This window comes from Panthera tigris, chromosome B1 (genome assembly GCF_018350195.1).
Source record: "Panthera tigris isolate Pti1 chromosome B1, P.tigris_Pti1_mat1.1, whole genome shotgun sequence".
NCBI classification, from domain to species: domain Eukaryota; kingdom Metazoa; phylum Chordata; class Mammalia; order Carnivora; family Felidae; genus Panthera; species Panthera tigris.
In genome coordinates, this window is record NC_056663.1 from 169391336 (window position 1) to 169414448 (window position 23113).

At 39.9% G+C, this 23113-nt stretch overlaps 1 protein-coding gene across 15 annotated transcripts in view; it reads right to left on the reverse strand.

Moving 5' to 3' along the window:
- LIMCH1 (LIM and calponin homology domains 1) overlaps nucleotides 1–23113 on the reverse strand; it is a 324774-nt gene that overhangs the window by 18521 nt on the left and 283140 nt on the right. For 6 of the 15 annotated variants that reach the window (XM_042984636.1, XM_042984625.1, XM_042984631.1 and 3 more), the window contains 7 exons: nucleotides 19695–19785; nucleotides 17668–17831; nucleotides 13565–13670; nucleotides 8790–8830; nucleotides 4239–4319; nucleotides 1183–1275; nucleotides 217–321 (listed from right to left, as the gene is read on the reverse strand). In XM_042984636.1, the coding sequence (XP_042840570.1) occupies nucleotides 217–321; nucleotides 1183–1275; nucleotides 4239–4319; nucleotides 8790–8830; nucleotides 13565–13670; nucleotides 17668–17831; nucleotides 19695–19785 (681 nt within the window). Of the gene's footprint in view, nucleotides 1–216; nucleotides 322–1182; nucleotides 1276–4238; nucleotides 4323–8789; nucleotides 8831–9595; nucleotides 9671–13564; nucleotides 13671–17667; nucleotides 17832–19694; nucleotides 19786–23113 lie in introns of all 15 variants that reach the window. The other 9 variants (XM_042984622.1, XM_042984628.1, XM_042984626.1 and 6 more) reach the window with 3 other exon arrangements.

Below are 23113 nucleotides of genomic sequence, written 5' to 3' on the forward strand. Positions count from 1 at the left end.
TTTTAATTAGAGAGACAGAGAGAATGCAGGGGAGGGGCAGAGAGAGAGAGAGAGAGACAGAGAGTGAGCATCTGAAGCAGGCTCCATGCTCAGTGCAGAGCCTGATTCACACCCATGACTGTGAGATCATCACTGAGCCAAAACTAAGAGTCAGACACTCCACCACCTGAGCCACCCAGGCATCCCTCACAAATTGCTTTTAATCTATGATCTCACCACTGTCCCACTGCCCTCAGTCACAGAGGAGGACGTAGACAGCTGGTCTGCAGAACTTGAAGAAACAGTAAATGGAACCACAGTGTCTTCAATTATTTTGCGCTCCTAAAGGGAAGAATAGGAATTAATGAAAGGGAGAAAATATAAAATCATATTTGTCAAGAGAAAAATTTCATTAAGGAACTTTAGGAAAAGAATATTGGAATTATGTGCAAAGAAGCAGGGCACTAAAAACAAAAGGTATTATTTCCCAAAAGCATGTAAATCAGATAACACTTTCTATGGGCAACGATTTAGAAATTAGCATTTGGTTTAGAAAAACAAAGTCTTTGTGAATTACTTAGTCTGATTCAAGAAGCCTAATTGGAAATGATTTTAGGGATCAGATTATGCAGAAAAATTATTAAAGATAAATTCAGAAAATTAATCATAAACAAATTTTAGATAATATACATTAAATGTAGCTCCCTTCTAATTCTCTGATGTGGTCTGGTTTGTTTCTAAAGAAATGAGACAAAACCAAATTCTCCTCCCTCCGAATCTCTCTAGCGCCATACAGTGAATGCAGTGGAAGGATCCACTTAGCCTCACTACCAAAATCATCCTCCCAAAATGAACTGACTACTCCCAAACATGCTTTCCTCAAAGCAACCCACAAATAAATACTTTCATGTCATCTCTCTAAGGTAAATCAAGAATCTGACTCTCTGCATAGAGAAAAGATAAAATTATATTGTCGCCCCTGACCGTGACTCAACATGCCCTTACCACAAACTATATTTGGGGGGAATTGTGGTCTTTCAGAGTCTATAGGAGATGACTCTTCGGAGAAGTAGACAGGGCTCGGCTGTGGGTAAGGAGAATCAGACACAGCCGCATGCATACAGGTACCACAGACAAAAAATGCGTTGATAGAATCTGAGGAATCAAAACTACAAGTCACATTCCTTCTTGGGAATTTCCTACCTCCTCGTAGTATCTGCGTTCCTCCTCTTCCACCTCCTTCTGAGCCTTTTCCCACTCTTCTTTCAGCTTGTTCTGTTCCTTCTGGTATCTCTCCTGTTACAGAATTTCCACAGATAGTTCTTGAACTGACCGTGGCACACGTACATCACTGGGACATTTCTCTCCCACCTCTAAACCACCATGAACAATTTATCACAAGACTATCTCCAGACTGTAAGATCTTCCTTCACTTGGTTTTTGTCCTGGGAGGTAGACTAAACTGATGGTTTGTTTCTACTGGGCCCTTCAGAGAGGAGTGTTGCCATTTCACTAATAGAAATATGTTGCCACTGAGAGGGTCTGATAAAAGACAAACCAGAGGGGTGCCCGGGTGGCTCAGGAGGTTAAGCGGCCAACTTCGGCTCAGGTCATGATCTCGCGGTCCGTGAGTTTGAGCCCCGCGTCGGGCCCTGTGCTGACAGCTCAGAGCCTGGAGCCTGTTTCAGATTCTGTGTCTCCCTCTCTCTCTGCCCCTCCCCCGTTCATGCTCTGTCTCTCTCTGTGTCAAAAATAAATAAACGTTAAAAAAAAATTAAAAAAAAAAAAGACAAACCAGAAACCAACCAACCAAACAACAACAAAAAAACCTTGTGGGTTTCAAGACACACAATGCAGAAAGGTCCAAAGTGGACAAGATGATAATTAGCTAAGTAGCTGAGTTACTCTTTGCTTGTAGCCATTCTCCCGGAATGGAATCTTCCCAGGTTTAAGTAACTTCTGAATTAAGAGTAGCTTGTAAACAGCCCATTAGAAGGCTCCAGCATCAGAACTGCCATTACTGTTTTCGGAAACAATCCAACACCAGTCACCACTTCTGGGGGAAAAAAACACTCTGAATAAGGATGGCTTCAAAAATGTGCCTGGAGTCCCTTGGACAGCTGACTAGAAGAAATGAATAAATGGAGATTAAAATTAGTGCCTAAAATGGGAGCTGACACCCCAGATGTCTTGGGAATGGTGCCTGTGACATGCCAGAGACAAAGGCATCACTGAAGTGTACCACACACAGTCGAATATTTTAGTCTAATTACTGTCAATCTTCTCTCTGAGGCTAAAACAAGTCTGCTTCTATCTTGCTGGAGAAGGCACTGAGATTTCCTCCAGGTATCACCTGTGATGTCATTATCTTAGGAGCAAAAGGGCTCTACCGGGATTGCCTGGAGCCTGATGTTCTTATTAATGTTCTGGAAAAGCCATTGTTGGCCAACCCATGGCCAGCTTTTAACTCTAGGTAAAAATGTTGTTATCAAAACCTAATCTTATAAAGTTTCTGAGAGGGACTTTAGGGGCCTTTCAGAGAGAGGAAACAGACTCTAACAGTTAACAGAAACTGAAAAACAAGCAAAGCTTAGGCTTATTGGTTCTAGGAGCTCACATCACATCCTTCCCTCACCAGGAGGATGAACTGAGTGAGGGAGTGAAAGATGCCATACATCTATGCCACACACACACATACACACCAGCACATACCAACACACACATGTACACACACCAGCACGTGCACACATGTGTGGACACATGTGTGAACACAGGCGTGCCCACACCGGCAGGCTCGCACAGGCACCTTGCCCCAAAGCTCACAACCCTGCAGTGCCACGCTGCGTAACAATTTGGTGGGATAAGAATAACACATATGTCTGCATCTGTAACGGTGGCCTCCTTGGAGACTGTAAGTGACAGAGTGCCACCCTGGGAAGCACGCTTGCTTGTCTTCTTTGTGGGATTTCTGACTCTTAGCTGTTCACCACTTAGCTGGGCAATGGGCATCTGAGTTCCAAGGGAACAGTAGATGCCCATGGCTGGTCTGGGGTCTCCCAGTGGACCTGAAAGTCCCCACAGTTCTGGGACTTTGCTGAATCTGGGTTCTCACTAATATGTGGGTATTTATCCCTGTGCATGTTGGGTTAAAGATTTAACCCTGTGCAATTCTGAAAAGTGTTAAACTTAACTGGCAGACCTAAAGCTATACTATAATTAACTAACTATCTAAACTGACCCCTGCTCCCAGCCCCTGGGAATTAAGCCAAGAGTGACGGTCAAAGCAAAAAGATAAGGAAAAAGAAGTAAAACACACCAGCCTAAAGTCATCAAAATTAATGAGATTTAACATTCTTTTTCTTTATGCTCTTTTGGTAAAATCAGTACTAGTTGGAATACAGCAGAAAGAACATGAGTTTTAAACTCATACAGACTTGTATTTGAAACCAGGCTCAACAACTGTTAGCTGTCTGACCTTAACTTCTTTGAAACTTAGTTTCTTCAGTTGCATACTTGGACTATAAGGCATACTTTGAAGAGTTTTATGAGGATTAAATTAGATGTATCAAGCACCAACAAATATGCCAGTTCTTGGCACATGCAAGTACTCAGGTTAGTTTCTAAGATTAGTAGGTTACTTTTGGAATCCTCATTACTCTACAAAACTGGCTTGGAACAAGCAGCACCATGATCAATTTACTCCCGAAAGGTTTCTAGGATTAAAAATGAGCAGCCTTTACTCAAACATGGAGCAAACATTTCCACTGAAGGAACAAGACCCAGGCCACATATTATTTCACATGTATGTTACCAAATAGTTTTTTGATCATTCATCCCCACTGCTACTTGGACTGGAACTTGGCAACTAAGGAGGTGATGAATGGATGGGTTGGCCCCTAATACTTGGGTTTTTTCCTTTTTAGATTTTATTTTTAAGTAATCTCTACACCCATCGTGGGGCTAAAACTCACAACCCCCAAGATCCAGAGTCACATGCTCTACTGACTGAACCAGAAAATCCCCTTGGATTTTCTTTTTTTTTTAAGTGAAATGCTTTTTCATTGTGTTCATCAGTGTAAACTCTGGCAGGAGGACTCAGACACAGGACACTGTTGCACTGGTACCAAGGGAATGGCCTTAGACTCACCAACTTCTGAGAAGAATCCAATTCCATGCTTTCCTGTGCTAAAAACTTATTTAACAGTAACGATGAGGGCATCATCTAATGGAAAATAACAAAGCAGTAAGCTCAGTCCTACCTGGAGCAAACGTTCCTGCTCCTGCTGCCATTTTTCCTGTCTCCGACGTTCCTCTTCTGGGTCCCATGCCCAGAATTTAAACTGCTTAGAAAATAAAACCACGATCAGAACTAAGCCACGTCCTCAAGGCCAGGACAGGGCAAGGGACACAATTAGCTTACAGACTGGCACTCCGACATACGGAAATTGAAGCCTCCACATGTCTTAAAGACCCTCTTTGCTGCCGGAAACCACTTTTTAATCCTAATTCCTCTTTGGTTTACTTCCAGGAAGCTGGTATGATCTGTGAACCTTTTTGCAGCTAATGAAAACATGAAGTAACTAGCCCCTGGCATGGGAAGGCTTTGGCTTCATTTCTTTTAGAAGTGATCTCTTAAATGTATGCACGCTTCTAAGCATGAGATACTCATTCTGGATATCGATCCTGGTCCAAGCAAATCTGAATGCTTATTTCAGCAGAACTGTATTTTGTGAGAAGTGGTGTTTGCCATACTATACAACTCATCTTTTTTTTTTTTTAATGTTTATTTTTGAGAGAGAGAGAGAGAGTCAAGTGGGGGAGGGGCAGAGAGAGGGAGAGGGAGACACAGAATCTGAAGCAGGCTCCAGGCTCTGAGCCGTCAGCACAAGTGGCTCAAACTCATGAACTGTGAGATCATGACCTGAATCAAGGTCATTTAGCTGACTGAACCACCGAGGTGTCCCCTATAGGACTCATCTTTTTTTTTTTAATGTTTATTTATTTTTAAGAGAGAGAGACAGAGCACGAGCAGGGGAGGGGCAGAGAGAGAGAGTCAGACACAGAATCTGAAGCAGGCTCCAGGCTCTGAGCTGTCAGCACAGAGCCCGACGCGGGGCTCAAACTCACCAACAGTGAGATCATGACCTGAGCTGAAGTCGCACACCTCACCGACTGAGCCACCCAGGAGCCCCCAAAACTCATCTTTTATGCTGCTATTGCTTTTCCATCACAGCTGTCTCTAAAGTGGGTTATTTAACTCACCAATGCTCACCAGCATCACCTGTGATTCAGGCAAGAGGGAGTCCCTGCCCTGGTGCCGAATAACCAACATACAAACTTAAAGACTTTTTTTTTTTTTTTTTAAGGGTTTTGTGAGTTTGGCAGCAATGAATGAATGGGAATAACGGGAGAAGGATGCGAGAACCAAAGTGGGCAACCGGGTCACACAATATACAAGACGGAGCAGGTCCACAGGGGAAGAGAGATCACAGCTGGCCTCTGGGAAACTGGCCGCATTTAAACTTGGCCTCTCCCAACACCCAGGGGGAGGTGCCAAAGCAAACCACGTTCCCCACTAACTGTGCTTCTTCCCTTCCCTCTATTCTGATGGGCTGGTTTGGGGAAGCACTTAGAACTGTCTAGGAATCTAGAAAGAAAAAAGCAAGATGAGGCTGGCGGAATTTGAGAGGAGGGGGAGGGCCTGGGGGTGGTGGGCAGCAGGCAGAATCTATCTACCTGAGCTGCCTGAGAAGCTGGACAGGGTCAGTTCTGTCCGAGGCTTAGATGGGTCTAGTTACTGTCCAAGACACCTGGGCCAGCTCACCCTCGGCTCTGCCCTGCCCCCAACAGATCCATGCTACCACTTAGGTGGACAAGGGCTGAGCTGGCCCAAGGAAGTGTCTCTGGGCTGAGAATGCAGGCCAGCCATGGGTGTTGCTTGATTTATAACAAGATAAATATTTATAACTTTAATGTATGTAGACACATGAAATGTGAGCCTCCATTGGTACTCTTGCTATGGTACCTGCAAATGGTTAGGATGATACCCACAAAAAATCAAGGAAAGGTGGGCAAATCAGGTAGGGAAATGTATTTCCTATACACCACTCTTGGGATTCATACTGCAATTAGTAAACTAAAGGCTCTGACAGGTTATGCAGGAGAAAAGCTATTTAAGATATTTAACTGTATATAATTCAAAATTTCCCAAATTTCCTTGGATGATCATAAGATGTCATCCAAATGGGATTCCAGATAATAAATTAGGAATTAACAGTGTTAAAGGTTGGCTCCACTTGGCATTTTCCTAAAACTAAGAAGCCATTTAAGTGTTCAGAACGCCTCTCGAAGGAATGACCCTTCTTTGTCTTTTAAGGAAAAGGGTGTGGTTCTGTGAACAAAGCCATAGGGAGTCCAGTGGGGAGAGTCTGTCCAATCGTGGCAGAAAAAAGAAGAACAATTAGGAATTATTCAATTTTCAGATTTTACCAGGCAGTAATTGCAAGAATAAGTAAAGTGTGAGCAGACAGAAGGAAGTAGTGTGGGGTAGGGAGATTGAGCACAGAAGAAAATAGGGAATATTTGTTAAAAAGGAAGACAAAAATAGTGTCTTCAGAGGAAGAAAGATAAAGAGGAAGATACTTGCGTGATAAACAAAAGGGAAAGCAAAGTGATCCCGCTCCTTCCTTTGGTGACTATTTGCTGAGCACCAGTGTGGGCCAGGTGGGGATACCAGCTGGCCAAGGGTCCCAGCCTTGTGGAGCTCACAACTGAGCGTGTGGGGAGGGTGGCTGTGAAGGAGTGACCAATGTATAAATGACACCAGAAGACAGTGTGATAACTATCATAAAAGAGATCTAAAAGCTGCCAGAGAAAGTCAGAATGAAGAGCATTTAGCCCACTTTGTTCTATAATTTATCTGTTTACAAATCTGTACTTTCTTTGGCCTGGGGTTTCCTAGGCAGAGAGGACCCTTATCCCCCTAAGTATCCCAAGACCTTGCACTTTTAGGCCTTCAACAGATGTTTGTTGAATAGATGGATGGAATCACCTCAGGCCAAGGAATGCATCTCCTTCTCTCCCCTTTCTAGATGCTGAGCCAGGCCACTCCAAGTCTGACTGCAAGTGTTCTGATCTTTTGAGGTCAGCATAAGCCAAGCTTAGTTCCTCTTCAAGCTTCTCTTATTTTCAAATGTCACTTATTTTTCTGTTCTATGAAGAGCTATCATTGAAAGAATGTCAAATTTGGGTGGGTATTTTCAGAGAATTCACTTATATAGGTCAGTAATTTGTTTCTTTCTTGTTCTAGTTTCCATAAACCAGAAATAAGGACGTATCTCTTCAGGGCACCCTTCCCCTCCACCCCTGCCTAGGGGTACAAGAACAATATGACTCTGTTGCTCCCATGTAAATTAAGATGGAAATCAATGTGTTTCGTATACTCTTAATGTGCCAAGGATGCCACCTCTGGGATCCTTCTGGGGGTTCCCACTCACCGGGAGTATACTCAGCTTCCTGAGAAACTCAAGATTCCCAGTATTGGCTGGAGACTCAGCCTGCACAAGTGGTTGCTAGTTCTGGAATGTGGCTGGAAATACTTAGGGCTGTGTGACCCTTCCCCATTCTGCACAGACACTTAGGACTTCTCAGAGTGAGACAAGGTACCTATAGATAAGAATTGGTATTGGCGGGGTCCCTGGATGGCTCAGTCAGTTAAGCATCTGACTTCAGCTCAGGTCATGACCTCACGATTCATGAGTTTGAGCCCCGCATTGGCCTCTACTGTCAACACAGAGCCTGCTTCGGATCCTCTGCTTCCCTTTCTCTCTGCCCCTCTTCCGTTTGCACAACTCTCTCTCAAAAATAAACAAACATTAAAAAAAAAAAAGAATTCCTATTGGCTATGGTGGGCCTTTTGGATTAGCCACTGGGAGGATTTGTTCATGGATCAGGCACTGTGTTAGAGGCTTCACGTAATTATTTCGATTAAAGCTCACAACATCCTGAAAGGAGGGATTATGATCTCATTGCATAATCAAGGAATATAAGGTCCAAAGAAGTTATATAACATCTGCAGGGTCATATGTTAGTAAATCTGGAAACAGAGGTGCAACGGTGATTATGTGGCTACACCTCGGGGGCTCCGGGGAAATGCTACAGTTGATTGTGCCATCGAGGAAGTCTCCAAAGCCAGTGGAGTTTCAGAGGCTGAACAAGGTGCCAGGCCCAGCACTGGGAACACGCAGTTCAGAGAAAAGTCAGGTCTACAGAGAGCGTTCACGTACAATTCAGCAGCAAGCGGTTGCCACAGCATCATGTGTCTTAATGTTTACTTTTAGCAAATGACTTTTTTTGATGTAATTGAAAGAAAATATTGAAAACTAAACATACAATTAATATTATTCAAGATACTCATTGTGAAAAGGAGTGAACAGGGGCAGCGTGAGTCTCCCAGGGAGTTTTAGCTGCGCCCTGTCTGTCGACAGTACACTATGTTCAAGTATTGAAGTATTACCCTCGGTTAAAATAATGATGTTGAATGCTGATAGGAGCTGCATGTTTTAATACTAATTCCTATGGTCACCTTCATCAGATTTTACTTTCCTAACTCACTTACCATTTTGTTTCCAGGCATATCACAACTCTGTGTAAGGATAAACCACCCATATAATGTCTTTCCTCACATTGCACCGGAGAGCATTACACAAGACTTTTAATTATTCTTTTATAATCATTTAGAGTCCATTTTTGGTTGAATTCTTTCTAAGCAAATCAAATACTTTATAAATTAAAATCACACAGCTACTTACAGGTGTCGTTACAGGTGACTTTTCACTGCCTGGAGAATCCACTGTACAGAAAGAAAGAAAAGGAAAAAAAAAGAAGATTAAGCAGCTGCTAACAGTGTTTCTCTCTGATCCTCTGAGTGGAGGGTGGTTCCTATGTCAGCCTTAGATCAACTTTTTTTTTTTTTTGGTAAGCCAAGAGCATTAGAAGATCATAACAAAGCAGACCCTTGAAGCAATTTGTACCCATCACCAAAAGGAGTAATGACCAGTGTCATATGATTGATCACATCAATTAGCACCAGAGACTAGACTATAAGAAGCAAAAATTATAGGTGCTGGTTTTTAATGCCCCTTGCATTCCAGCTTGCTTGCCCGGTTCCCTCACTGTCTGACATGGAGAATTATCATACAGGGAGAGGCCAGACACCATCCAGAAAGTAAAGAGAGGGACACAGTTAACAAGAGAACCATTACCGGTTCCTGGCAAATACTTCTAACCTTTGTTTACAAAAAAAAAAGAGAAGAGCAGAAAAAATGATTTTGAATGCCTATTTTTTTGTTTTTTTTTAAAAGAAAGAGCTGAATATTATGTCTTTAGATTTTCAAAATCAAAATAAAATTCTATTCATTTCCTTCCAATTTTAGTATAACTGGTACCGTTACCAAAGAACCAGCTCTTTGCTAACTGTGTGTCAGAAACAAGCGTTTTTTGTTTTTTTTTTTTTTTTTTCTGAAATCAGAAATGAAGAAGAATACCAGACAGTATCGGCTGCCCCCAACATGGATTTTTGCACAAAAGAGATAAAGCTACCCAGTATGCATTTTACCTGACTGGGAGAAAAACTGGGAACGTCGCCAAGAGTTCTGAACTCTAAGCGGAACACTGGCAATGCCAGGCGACTCTAGATCAGATGGCAGAACAGAACAAACAGAAAACCATGAGGACGGGGTGAGAATTGGATAGAACCACGCTCTCAAGTACTGAAGGACGTTTGGCTGTAGTCGATACAAGAGTTGAGAAGGAGGGACTCTGAAGTACAAAATATCCCAATAAAACTCATACAAAACCTGAAGACATGGACAAAAGCCAGTAGAAATGGGACAGTTCCTGCTGTGGTTGGTCTTCCTTGGCGTTAGGTGAAATTTTATAGGCGTATACTTAATGGTGATACTGTTAAAAGTTAAATCTCAAATGATAGGATGATACGCTCTGCAAGAGCAAAACGCACAGTTTAAATTGCTTTTGGAGAACACTGGGAAAGTATAAAAGACAGCAGAGATGAGTTCAATGATTCTTTTCTATCCTTTATAAAGCATATGTATGGAAGTCTGAGGCCAAAGTTGTGCATGTGTGTAGCAAAAGGATGTGTAGATGTCTGTCTGTATAGACACAAGCTCATGGTCAGCATTTACATCCTTAAACGGGGCCCTGTGCAACTCTCACATCATTCTCAGTTCAAAGACATCAGTTTTAAAATGTTCACGTATTTTCCCAAAACACCAATATATCTTTGAACTGCTGGGAGATAGTTGAGAAAAGGAAAACTGTCACCTTCAAATGTATTCTGTGAATGTTTTCAGATTATTTAAAGGCTACTTATGGGGTGCCTGGATGGCTCAGTCGGTTAAGTGTCCGACTTCGGCTCAGGTCATGATCTCACAGTTCATGAGTTTGAGCCCCACGTCGGGCTCTGTGCTGACAGTTCAGAGCCTGGAGCCTGCTTCAGAATCTGTGTCTTCCTCTCTCTCTGCGCCTCCCCTGCTCATGCTCGCTCTCTCAAAAATATAAATAAACATTAAAATTTTTTTAAATAATAAAAGAAAAATAAATGAAAAAGAGACTCCCTGTGTGTGTGTGTGTGTGTGTGTGTGTACGCGCGTGCTTAGGGGGAATCTGTGAAATATCATTAGGGCTCACCACCAGATCTTCAGTAGCCTGTAAATCAGTCTATAAACATACGAGTTTGTAGAAATGGGGGAGATATCATTGTCTAAGGGAGAGAGTATTAGGTATGGCTCCAAGATTCCTGATCCTAAATGTATAGCTTCTTTGGACTTGATGTGTGACCACAGACTAGTCACTTACATAGTTCCACTGACTTTTTCCTTTAAATTGAAGTACAACTGATGCACAATATTAGTTTCATGCACAACACAGTGATGGATAACTCTATACAGTATGCTATAGCACATACACATAGAACAAGTATAGCCACCATCTGTCACCACACAACGCTGTCACAATACCATGGACTGTATTCTCTGAGCTGTACTTTCTTTCCATCCGGTGACTTACTCATTCCATACCTGGAAGCCCGTATCTCCCACTCCCTCTGACTTTTTATATCTGGGCAAAGCCCTATACTTCCCCCTCTCCCCTCCCAATTTAAGACAAATTCTGTCTTTTAAGGTTACATTTATTAGAGGCCTTTTCTTCTCGAAGATAGGAATTTATTCACTGTAAACAAAGTATTACTGTTATTTTTATATCTCTTGGCAATGTCCTTGGTCAGCAATTAAAACACATACTTCAAGTCAGTGGTTTTCAGAGTGTGGTCCCTGGATCTCCAGCATCAACATCACCTTTGGGAACTTGTTAGAAATGCAAATACTCTGGCCCCAGCCCAGGCCTACTCAGACACTGTAGGAATGGAACCCAGGGACCTGTGTTTTAACCAATCCTGTAGGGAACCCTGGCATGTACTCATATTTGAAAATTACTGCTTAAAGCCATATCTTTACAGTATCCATTCGTATTTTAAGACAAGCATTTAAGAATAGCTTATTACTGGGAACCTGGGTGGCTCAGTCGGTTAAGCATCTGACTCCTGACTTCAGCTCAGGTCATGATCTCACACTTTGTAAGACTGAGCCCTGTGTTGGGCTCTGCACTGACTGCAGAACCTGCTTGGGATTCATTCTCTCTCTCTCTCAAAAATATATTTAAGTACAGTACATTACATTTAAAAATAAATTTAAAAAGGAATAGCTTATTATTGCCTGGTATCTTGCTCTGTACTTCTATTCCTACTATTCTGAAACTACCAGATTATATTAGTGCTTATTCTGGGGCAGGTATTGAGCTAAACACTTTTTTTTTTGTTTATCTCATTTAATTATTCCAAAACTCTTATGAAGTTGGTACTATTGTTTCCATTTTACAGTTTACAGGTGATGATAAGAGATTAGGAGATCTTGGTGGGGAAGATCACACAGCTAAGAACTAGATGAGCAAGAATTCAAACCCAAGCATTGTCTCCAGAGCCTGCAGCTGTCATTACAGCTTCCGTGAACCGGACAGGAGTACAGAACAAGTGTACATCGAATAGAGTTCTATTTTGAAGACTAATTTTTGAAATTCTCTAGTGCTACTAAATTTTACTTTTTATCATTCAATTTAGATAAAGCATGATGTAAAGTCCCTTAATTAACAGCACATTTCACAAAGTTGAAATGCACAACAGGTAACAGAATGTAAAAACATGTGAGACAAGAAAACTAATTAAGATGGCTTAAAATATATACTTCCTCTCTCTATTACTTCTCCACACAATTAAAAAGTGGTAGAAATAGGGCAGGATTAAAACCTGTCTAAATATGGTCAATTTCTGGCCCAGTTAGAAGACTTTATTTTTGTCAATTCCCCTCAGGACAGTAGGGCCGACAAATTTAAAACAAATGCTTGGAAGGCAGTATTGAACTTTTTTCCACATTAAGGAACCAGAGATCATCAGTGTATGTACTAATTAATTCCCTCCAAAGTACTTCCTGTTATACAAATAGAGCCCACCTTATCACCCAGCCATCAACCAGGGCTAAAGGAAGCCAACCGAGATTCTGCCAATTGTGGCCCCAAATAGCTGCCCATCCTTGAAAAGAAAAAAATAAAAATAAATCCCCAGCCACAATGACCCTGTACCATCTTCTCTTTGCCTGAGCTGATAAATCTATAAAGTGTACTGGGAAGAGGACATTAAAAAAAGATAAACAAGAAACCTCACAGCTCTTGCCTCCTAAACTCTAGCTGTTTTCACGTCTGGAGAGAGAACTCACACTAGTAATGCCCAGTAGTCTATATGTTTTGCAGAACAGGCAGGGAATTCTCAGGACACTCCCCTATCCTGTTCACACCCCTAAGACTCCTTTCTGGTGGTTGTGGGCACCTGAGTTTTTCACAAGGACAAAGAGATTCAAGTGGAACTCTTAAAGAGTAAAGGGGTGAATTCACAACCTGTACATGGCCTGTGAGTTACCTGGGGAGTTTGCAGAACACGTTTAATCTATGATTGTGAATGACTTCTCAGTAATCGTCATGCACACCCGGGAATTATTATGGAGTAAGAAAATCTGATTTTCTTCCAAAGGAGTCAAATTGTCAAAGGAATGAGTATTTTGTAAAGATGAGATAATTGACAGTTAATGAAGTTGACATAACCATTAAGATGATAAACTTTTTATTAAAGTTATTGATTTTTTATTTTGTAATTTAAAAAAAATTTTGGAGCCAATAAAATTCTTTTAAGGTATCAAACACTTGTGTAGGTCCTACTGTGCCTACAGCGCCGGGTTGACAAAACAGTGTCAGTAGCTGGGTTTCTGGCTGGGCCACATAGACAGTGCGATCCCAGATTTCCATTCTGAAGTTATTTAATTTAGCCACCACGGATTCTTGCAAACACCATGGCTAAAGGGATGTTAACATAAAGGAGGTAGTCTTCCTTTAAAATAAAGAATATTTTACTGCAGACGGGCCCAGGAAAAGAGAGAGAGCTAATAAAATATTTCTTTCATTTTACCTTGAGAATTGAGATTTGGCAAATGCAATTGGTTGGCTTCAGGCATTTTGTCCAGAAATGGATACGTCAGGGTTGCTTCTGGCTCTGGCGATTTTGGCTTTCCCACCTGGATCATGGGCAACAAACAGAAACATTCTAATATTTTCCATTAAAAATTGCACAGGTGAAATACAATTTAAGAACCATAGCTATTACATAAGTCAATAAACCCAAATGTTTAACTTTTAAATGGAAAATTTTGCCCCTTCCCCAAAACTCTTTTGTGTTTTCTACATTAATATAGAGGCCTGGGGTGCCTGGGTGGCTCAGTAGGTTAAGCGTCCAACTTCCGCTCAGTTCATGATCTCGTGGTCTGTGAGTTCAAGATCCACATTGGGCTCTGTGCTGATAGCTCAGAGCCTGGAGCCTGCTTTGGATTCCGTGTGCCCCTCTCTCTCTCTCTCTCACTCAAAAAATAAATAAATAAATAAATAAATAAATAAACAAACAAATAAATAAACATAAAAAAAATATATATAGAGGCCAATTTTCTTCAGAGAAATCAAACTAGAGGATAGAAGTATGATGATCACTTTTCTCCAAACCCAGAAGATAATATTCTATCTTTGGGATTATACACCATTCTGTACTATTTTCTGATCAATCAACCACATATCCTCTTCTTGGTACTCCATAATACTGATTTTGTAACATCAGAAAGTGAGACGCTCCACATAAGATAAAATAAATCTTACTATGTAAGTGCTGAGTATTAAAATAATATCACCTTCTAGTGGACATTATTCTCAAGACAGTACACCACCCTCCCACAAACTTACACAGAGCACATTAAAGGCAATATATTTTGCTTGTTGACAAAGAAGTGTCATTTTAAATAACTACCATCCACTAGTGTCCTAGCAATGGTGCCATTAGGGGATTGTTGAGGCAGATTAGACCACTTGTCCTTATGGCAAACAGTTTCAAAATTTTAAGCTTTATAAATTCTTCTGTTTGCTTTGTAGAAATAGCCATTCCCCAATCTGAATGGCTTTGGGCAGAAGAAGCACCTTCCTTCTGACTTATTGCTTCCAATCAACTGCTGAAACACCAGATTACCAAACTGATGTCTAAAACAAGAGTCAGTAGACTCTGAGCAAAGATCAGAAGGAAGGGCATGGCTATATCAGTTCGTGTCCTTTCGGCTGCTTACAGGACTTGCTTGGGTTCACTCTGGCTAGTGGCTGTGTTCCCAGTAGACTAACTTGATAGCAAACAGGGCAAGTCAGGCTGTAGAGCATTTGTTTCATCATAAGCTGATCTCTGATTTGGTTCTCAGGATGATTTCATGCCTATAATTTCTTCTTAGTAGGATTTTATTTTTCTTTATGAATAATATATTTGGCCCTAATGGAATCTTGAAGAAAACAGTTAATCACTTCATTCTGCATTGCAGAGGTCAACCAGATGTCCCAATGAACTTCAATGTTAAATACGCAGCAAAGGCTAAGGCTTAGACTTACCAAAGTTGACAAGCCCCAAATCTTAACCTTATACCATTTCCTCCATAGTTGAGACTGACAAAAAAAGTGTTTCAGTGATGCTCAGTTGTAAATGAATGTTACTAGCAGAAATGCCCCAAATCACCACTACGCAAAAAAGGTCAGCCCATGTGCATGAACACTTTGTTTTATAAAGGTAACACTCTCAAGAGAAGTCAGAAAACAAAAGCTGCTGCAACCACAGTGATGACCTTTCTCCTTTCTCCTAAGTGTTAACTCCACAGTATGGAAAATAGAGGGGAGTGATTCTTATATGTACGAAAAGCGTTGGGATCCAAAACCATTATTGCATCTGCTAACCAACTAGTAGAGATTCTTAATCTGGAGTCCACAGAACAGAATTTAAGGGGTGTATCTCCCTGATAGCACTTGGTACATAGGAAAACATGGTAATCTTGTGTATTTTATACTTTTAAGAATATTATCTTGAGAATACTGTTTACCAGATGCCAAAGGGTCTGGTAAACACACACACACACACACACACACACACACACACACACACACACACAGAGTTAAGAACCCCTGAAAACAGTGTTTTCCATAGTAGGGTAGACATGACCCTGGTGGTCTAAAGATGGACCACACAGATGAGGTTAGGCAGATGAGATATGCAGGTTAATACTTTTTAGTTATTGTGTTTCCTTTGTTTCATAAAAAAATATTTTTTAGTGATGAGACAGTTTTCCTTCCGGTTTAGACTTAAGTGGGAAAAAAGTTAATTTGGAAGAATAAAAATGAAATAATGGCTACAAGCGTCATGTGGATAAAGCAAATCTGCAAAGGTGGGAAATCCTGTCTGCCCCCAACGTTTTCCTATGGTTTAGTTCCTACTTTCAGACCTCTAGACCATTCTTCAATCCTCCATGTATAAAAATGAGGAATAACTGGAGTCTGAAATCCCCCAAAGGCATCAAGACAATAGGCATTTTTGACGTTCTACCTAGGACACAGCACTGTCCTCTCCATAAGGCCCGGGGCTGTATCTTGTTTGCTGTTGAAACCCAGTGTTTAGTACAGTGCCTGGCTTAGAGTAGGTGCACAGTCAATACAGGCTGAGTAAATGACAAATGAATTGGAACTAGAAGTGGTAAAAATGTCCAATCCAAATTTAGGGTTAATTCTTAAAGCTGGAATGTCACCACGTACAGTACGCCAGTGTGCAAGCCCATGGCTGTCTGTGTTGGTGGCCCTCTTGGAATCACCAGGGGAGCTTTTAAAAATACAGATGCCTGGGACCTTCCCTCAGCAATTCTGATTTATTTGATATGGAGCATGCTTGGTATTTTTTGAATTCTAAAGGGTAGCCGAGGTTGAGAGCAACTGGAATAAAGACAAAGACTTTTGAGACTGTGCCTGAAAACAAACCAAATTAGTATGAATGAGATGAGACTCTAAACAAGGAAGGAATTTAATAAAAACAAGACATTAAAACTCATTATATCAGAAAAATAATTTTCTAGTTTCCTCGTTGTGCAAGTCCAGAGGCATCAGAAGTATCATTGCTATAAAACAGGTAAATGTGAGAGAATATTTAGTAAGCTGCAGATAAGCAAGCTTAGGCCCATTACATTTTTCTTTTAAATATATAACTGCATAATTAAAAATTATTTGAAATAAAATTTAAAAGATGTTGACTGAATATATACAAACCAATATGTATCAATTGCTACCAGTAGAGGTAGGTTTCAGTGGCTATCTCTCTTGCTTTATTTCTTTTTTTTTTAAATTTTTTTTTAACGTTTATTTATTTTTGATACAGAGAGAGACAGAGCATGAATGGGGGAGGGTCAGAGAGAGGGAGACACAGAATCTGAAACAGGCTCCAGGCTCTGAGCTGTCAGCACAGAGCCCGACGCTGGGCTCGAACTCACAGACCGTGAGATCGTGACCTGAGCCGAAGTCGGCCGCTTAACCGACTGAGCCACCCAGGCGCCCTCTCTTGTTTTATTTCTATTTTTTAATTTATATATTATTTTTATATATTTACATATATTATTTGACAGATTTGTCATGTATTTACAGGTACATTACTATAAATATACATATAAGTTTTAAAAAATGCATAGCTACAGAATGAATGCTTGTGGCCTCCCAAAATTCATATGTTGAAATCCTAACCCTTGAGATAGTGGTATTAAGAGGTGATTCGTATAAAAAGAGACTCAAAAGAGCTCCCTCACGCTACCCAACAAATGAGGGCACTGCAAGAAAGTCATCCGTGAACTGGGAAGTGGGTCCTCACCAGACACCTTGATCTTGGAGTTCTAGCCTCCAGAACTGTGAGAAGTAAATGTCTGTTATTTACAAGCCACCCAGCCTGTGGTAGTCTGCTATAGCAGCCCAAGTGACTTAATGTGTGTATCTTTCTATATGCATTTCATTTTTTTTAAAGAAAGAACATGTAGTATATTTGCATTTAGAAGAAAATACAGATTAAAGATAGGAATAGATTCGGAGAGAAAATAAATCCTCATTATGAACAAGCGCCACTGATATAAGTTCCCTTCATAAGCCAGCTACAACATGAAGCCACACTAATTTGGACACTGTGTACCTCACCTTTTGTGACAGCACCAACTCCACCTTTCCACTCATTTCATTTTCCAGCTTCTTCTGGTCATTTTCTTCTGGCACGTCATTCTTCAGTCGGGGGCTGGAGGAAAACTCCACAAAGGGCACAGTCGGGCTGGACCGAGTCACAGTTGTTGTAAAATGCTGTGGCTCTGAAATGGAGTTACATTCAGAAACATAAAAAAGAAGGACATCCCATGAAGGACCATTTCCCCTGCACTGCCATGAAATACATCCAATACGTATCCTGCCCTGGGCCGTAAGAAGTTGGATTACAGTGTGACGAGAGTTATAAAGAGGCTGAGATGCCAGAATTGGCCAGTCTCTTTCAAGACATTAAAAAGAAATCAAGCAACATAAGACACATAAAGAAGCCCACCATGAAAAATTTAAGATCTTAGTAAGAGTCAGTTTCCATATGAAGAGCATGACATGAGACAAAATGTTGACACAAAATATCATGGTAGGTGTGTTGGATGAGAGAATACTTATAGACACTTTCTTTCCAAATGACTGAGTGGCAGCTTGACTCTTTCTTTTGAATTTCAATGCCCCTTTTAACAGTTACATTTTCATAATTGAAATGTGTTAATGAGTGCATGGTATATATAATGCAGTGAAAATAAAGTGTTCTCGGATATATATGGAAGAATTAGGTATACTCTAGAGTGAGGGGCATATCAAAATGTGGAGGTGCAATCTATTTGGAAAAAGTATATGCTAAAATTTGTAATAATGGTATTTAATTTATTAAGAAAAAAAATTTAAAAATTTTTTTTAACGTTTTATTTTTGAGACAGGGAGAGACAGAGCATGAACAGGGGAGGGTCAGAGAGAGGGAGACACAGAATCTGAAATAGGCTCCAGGCTCTGAGCTGTCAGCACAGAGCCCGATGCGGGGCTCGAACTCATGGACCGTGAGATCATGACCTGAGCTGAAGTCGGCTGCTTAACCGACTGAACCACCCAGGTGCCCCAAGAAAAAAAATTTGTAATGTTTATTTGTTTTTGAGAGAGAAAGAGAGAGCATGAGCAGGGCAGTGGCAGAGAGAGGGAGACACAGAATCCGAAGCAGACTCCAGGCTCTGAGCTGTCAGCACAGAGCCCGACACGGGGCTCGAACTCATGGACCACAAGATCATGACCTGAGCCGAAGTCGGAGGCTTAACCAACTGAGCCACCCAGGCACCCCTATTTAATTTATTTTAAAATGCCACTTTAGGTGTGCCTGCGTGGCTCAGTCAGTCAAGTGTCTGACTTTTGATTTTTCATGGTCATGAGATTGAGCCCTGCATTGGGCTCTGTGCTGAGCGTGGAGCCTGTTTAAGATTCTTTCTTTCTCTCTCTCTCTCTCTCTTTCCCATTCCCTCTCTCTTTCTCTCTCCCTCCTCCCCTCCCTCAGCTCCTTCTCAGCTTGTGCATGCACCCTCTCTGTCTCAAAAATAAAATAAAATAAAATAAAATAAAATAAAATAAAATAAAATAAAATAAAACAAAATATAAAATAAAATAAAATAAAATAAAATAAAATAAAATAAAATGCCATTTAAAAATAATTTGGTATTAGAAGAGGGTGGGCAGTTTCTATGTTTGCAAAAACAAAAAAATTACTTTATTAAACTGTCTGCCAGCTTTATCATTTTAGTGTCTATTTTGATAACATATTTTTGGTTTATATCTTATCTATTGATATTATGTGTATTAAAATATGACCCCTAGTTATTAGCATAATTGTTTTTGGAAACATAATCTTTATGATGATGGAGATACACTTTCAAAAAAACCAAGAAATACCACAGGAGCAAAGATGTATGGGCTCCTGTTTCTGTAGCCAGATAAATCCTACGGTCAGGATTTCCCCAGGAAGTCTCTAGGTGGCAGCACAGTCACACCCAATTGTAGAGCCTTGACTACCTACATCTCTCAGATCAGTGGGAGAAATTCTTGACTCTATTTGCATCGTATCTTAACAGTTATCACGATTTCCTTTAAAACTAGTCTGTTAGGGAACAAACCTGGTGAGGCAAGTTCTGTATTCCCTTTCTGTGTTTCTTTGCCATCATTCTCATCTTCTTGACTGTTGGGTTCAGTTTCTTCAGTGGTTTCCTGAAAAAAAAAAAAAAAGATTTTTTTTTCCCCCTTTGACTAAATTATCCCTTTGGTAGTTCTAAAAGACAAAAGATTTCTTTCTTTCTTTTTGAAGAGGAATTTTTAGGCCAATGAGGTAAACGGCCTGTATGAACTCATTCTTTTCAATTTCCTAGGCAGCTTTACGGTGAAAGGCTGGATTGGCTGGAAGGAGATACACTGTGAAGGAGGAGAGGGGCATTATGAGGTCACACGTGCCCACCGCACCCCCACCCTTTCTTACTGTCTCAGATGCACATCCCACTTTCCCTTTCCCATCACCACTGAGTTTTCAAAATCATAGTCACTACCTACTTGCTCCCACATGCCTTTAAAGTTGGCTTAGGGTCATATCACCAGTGGGAAAAAAAAATTTCAAGGTTACAATTAACCTTCCCATAGCTTGTCTTCAGCACAGATGCCTATGACTCTTAGCACTGTGGATTTTACTCCTGGTGTTCTTTTTCTTCCTGGGGTTTCAAGAACTCTCTATTACCAATTTCTCTCATGCTCTCTCCTCTTCTCTGACTGGTTCTTACTCCTTTTCATCTCATCAAAATATGGGTCATTTCTAAAAATTTCAACTATTTTCTATCACCTGTGCTGAATCACTCTCAAATGTATCAATTATTCTCACGCACTCACCGTTACGTTCTCTATCCATATATGAATTGTTCTTTCACCTCCAGCCCTGAGAGTTCATCAAAGCTTCAGTCTAGCACATTGATGTCATGGTAAATGGCTCACACTAGACATGCTAAAAGTTACCTTAAAATACGCTCTGCCTCTAAATCTGACTATTTCTGTTTATGGCATCACATGAAAAAACTCTTAAAAACTTTTTTTTAAACATTTATTCAATTTTGAAAGACAGAGAGAGACAGGGTGTGAGCAGGGGAGGGGCAGAGAGAGAGGGAGACACAGAACCCAAAGCAGGCTCCTGGCTCTGAGCTGTCAGCACAGAGCCCAACACGGGGCTTGAACCCACGGACCGTGAGATCATGACCTGAGCCGAAGTCGGACACTTAACCATCTGAGTCACCCAGGTGCCCCCACACAAAAAAATTCTTAAGTGTTTTCTGATTCATATCTCACAACTGCCCATCATTTGTCAAGTCCTGCTAAGGTTCTAACACAATCCTTTTCATATCCATCTCTTCCTTACTGTTTCTATAAGCGAGGGCCTGGGTTTATCCTTGACTCCTTTGTCCTTCCACTAAAGGGTCTCTGATTTGGATCTTTCTGTCTAATCCACTTGGCACATCACCATGATGTTCACCTCTTTTGGTAGTACTTTAGTAAATCACTTTTATGCCTGTGTTCCTCTCCTTCAGAAGCACTTCATTTTATCTGTTTTATGCTTCATAAAAGTTATGATGTCAAAAAAATTTGCAACAACCTAAATGTCCAACAACTGGGGAATGGGTGAATGGATTACAGTATGTCCTTAGAAGGAAGTATTATGCAGTCGTAAAAAAGGGTATTGAACAATTGTTAATGATATGTGAAATACTTGTCATCTAATGTTAAGTCAAAACATGTAAAACATATATTCAGTATGATGCTTATAATCTACATATGTAAGATTTTATATATGCTATATGTATACACAAATATACCTGCTAATACATATATGAAAGTATACATAAAAAGACAGTAAGGAAATATACTAAAATGCTAACAGTGATTATTTTTAATGTGCTTAAATTTGGATGACTTTTCTTTATAAATATATTTTCTGTTTTCTAAAATGTTCTCCAATAACTATGTATTGCTTCTGTAATCAGAAAACAATATCACTATAATTTTATGTTATCTTTACTTGGGAGTCAGTTGATTCCAGAGTGATTCCAAAATTCTCCCACTGATATTATAGTACTTGCTTGACAAAAATGAATGAAAGGATAATTAAATACTGGTTAGAATATACCTCAACAACCAAATTGAATAAATTAATGACTATTGTGTTTTTTGGTAATAGTATCTTATTGTAAAGGGCTAAAGAATTTTAAAAATATGTATAAAATAATAAATTTTAATAGGTTTTAAGATAAATATTAAAATTGGCTTCAGAAAAGTCATTATTAAATGCTTTATAAAACATTCCCATAGGTTCTCAGAAAGCTATGAATTTATTGGTCTAAGTATATATATTTTATTCATAAATCAAAATTTGCTTTTCAACTAACCAAAATGACCCATTTTTCAACTAACCAAAATGACCCATATTTTGATGAGATGAAAGTTAATATAGTGGTGGAAACTGTTATTGAATTCTTTAAGAGCAAAGAAATTTTATGAAAGAATGCAAGAATTGTTCAATATATGCAAATCAAAAATGTGATATACCACATTAATAAAATGAAGGATAAAAATCATGTGATCATCTCAATAGATGCAGAAAAAGCATTTGACAAAATTCAACATCTTTTCATGATAAAAGCTCTCAACAAATTAGTTACAGAAGAATGTGCCCAAATACAATAAAGGCTATACTTGACAAGCCCACAACTAACACCGTACTTAATGGTGAAAAGCTCAAAGCTTTTCCTCTAGGATCAGCAACAAGACAGGATTTCCACTCTCCTCACTTCTATTCAACATAGTCCTGGAAGTCCTAACCAGAGCCAATAGGCAAGAAAAAGAAATAAAAGGCATCCAAAGAGGAAAGAAAGAAGTAAAATTATTTCCGTTTGGAGATGACATGATCTTATATATAGAAAAAGCTAAAGACTCCACATACACACACACACACACACACTACTACTACTACTACTACTACTATTAGAACTAATAAATGAATTCAGTTAAGTTGCAGGATACAAAATCAATATACAACTATCCAAAAAAGAAGAAAACAATCTCATTTACAATAGCATCAAAAAGGAGAAGATACTTAGAAATAAATTTAACCAAGGTGAGAGATCTGTACACTGAAAACTATAAAACCCTGATGAAAGAATTGAAGAAGACAGAAATAAGTGGAAAGATAGCTTGTGTTTGTGGATTGGAAGAATTAATATTGTTAAAATGCCCACATTACTCAAAGCGATCTACAGATTCAACGGAATCCCTATCAAAATTCCAGTGGCATTATTCACAAAAATTAAAAAAAAAAAAACTAAAATTCATATGGAATGTTAGAGGATCCCAAATAGCTAAAGCCATCTTGAGCAAGAAGAGCAAAGCTGGAGGCATCATACTTTCTGATTTCAAACTATATTAGCAAGCTACAGTAATCAAAACCATGGTACTGGCATAAAAACAGGCACACAGATCAATGGAATAGAGCAGAGAGCCCAGAAAC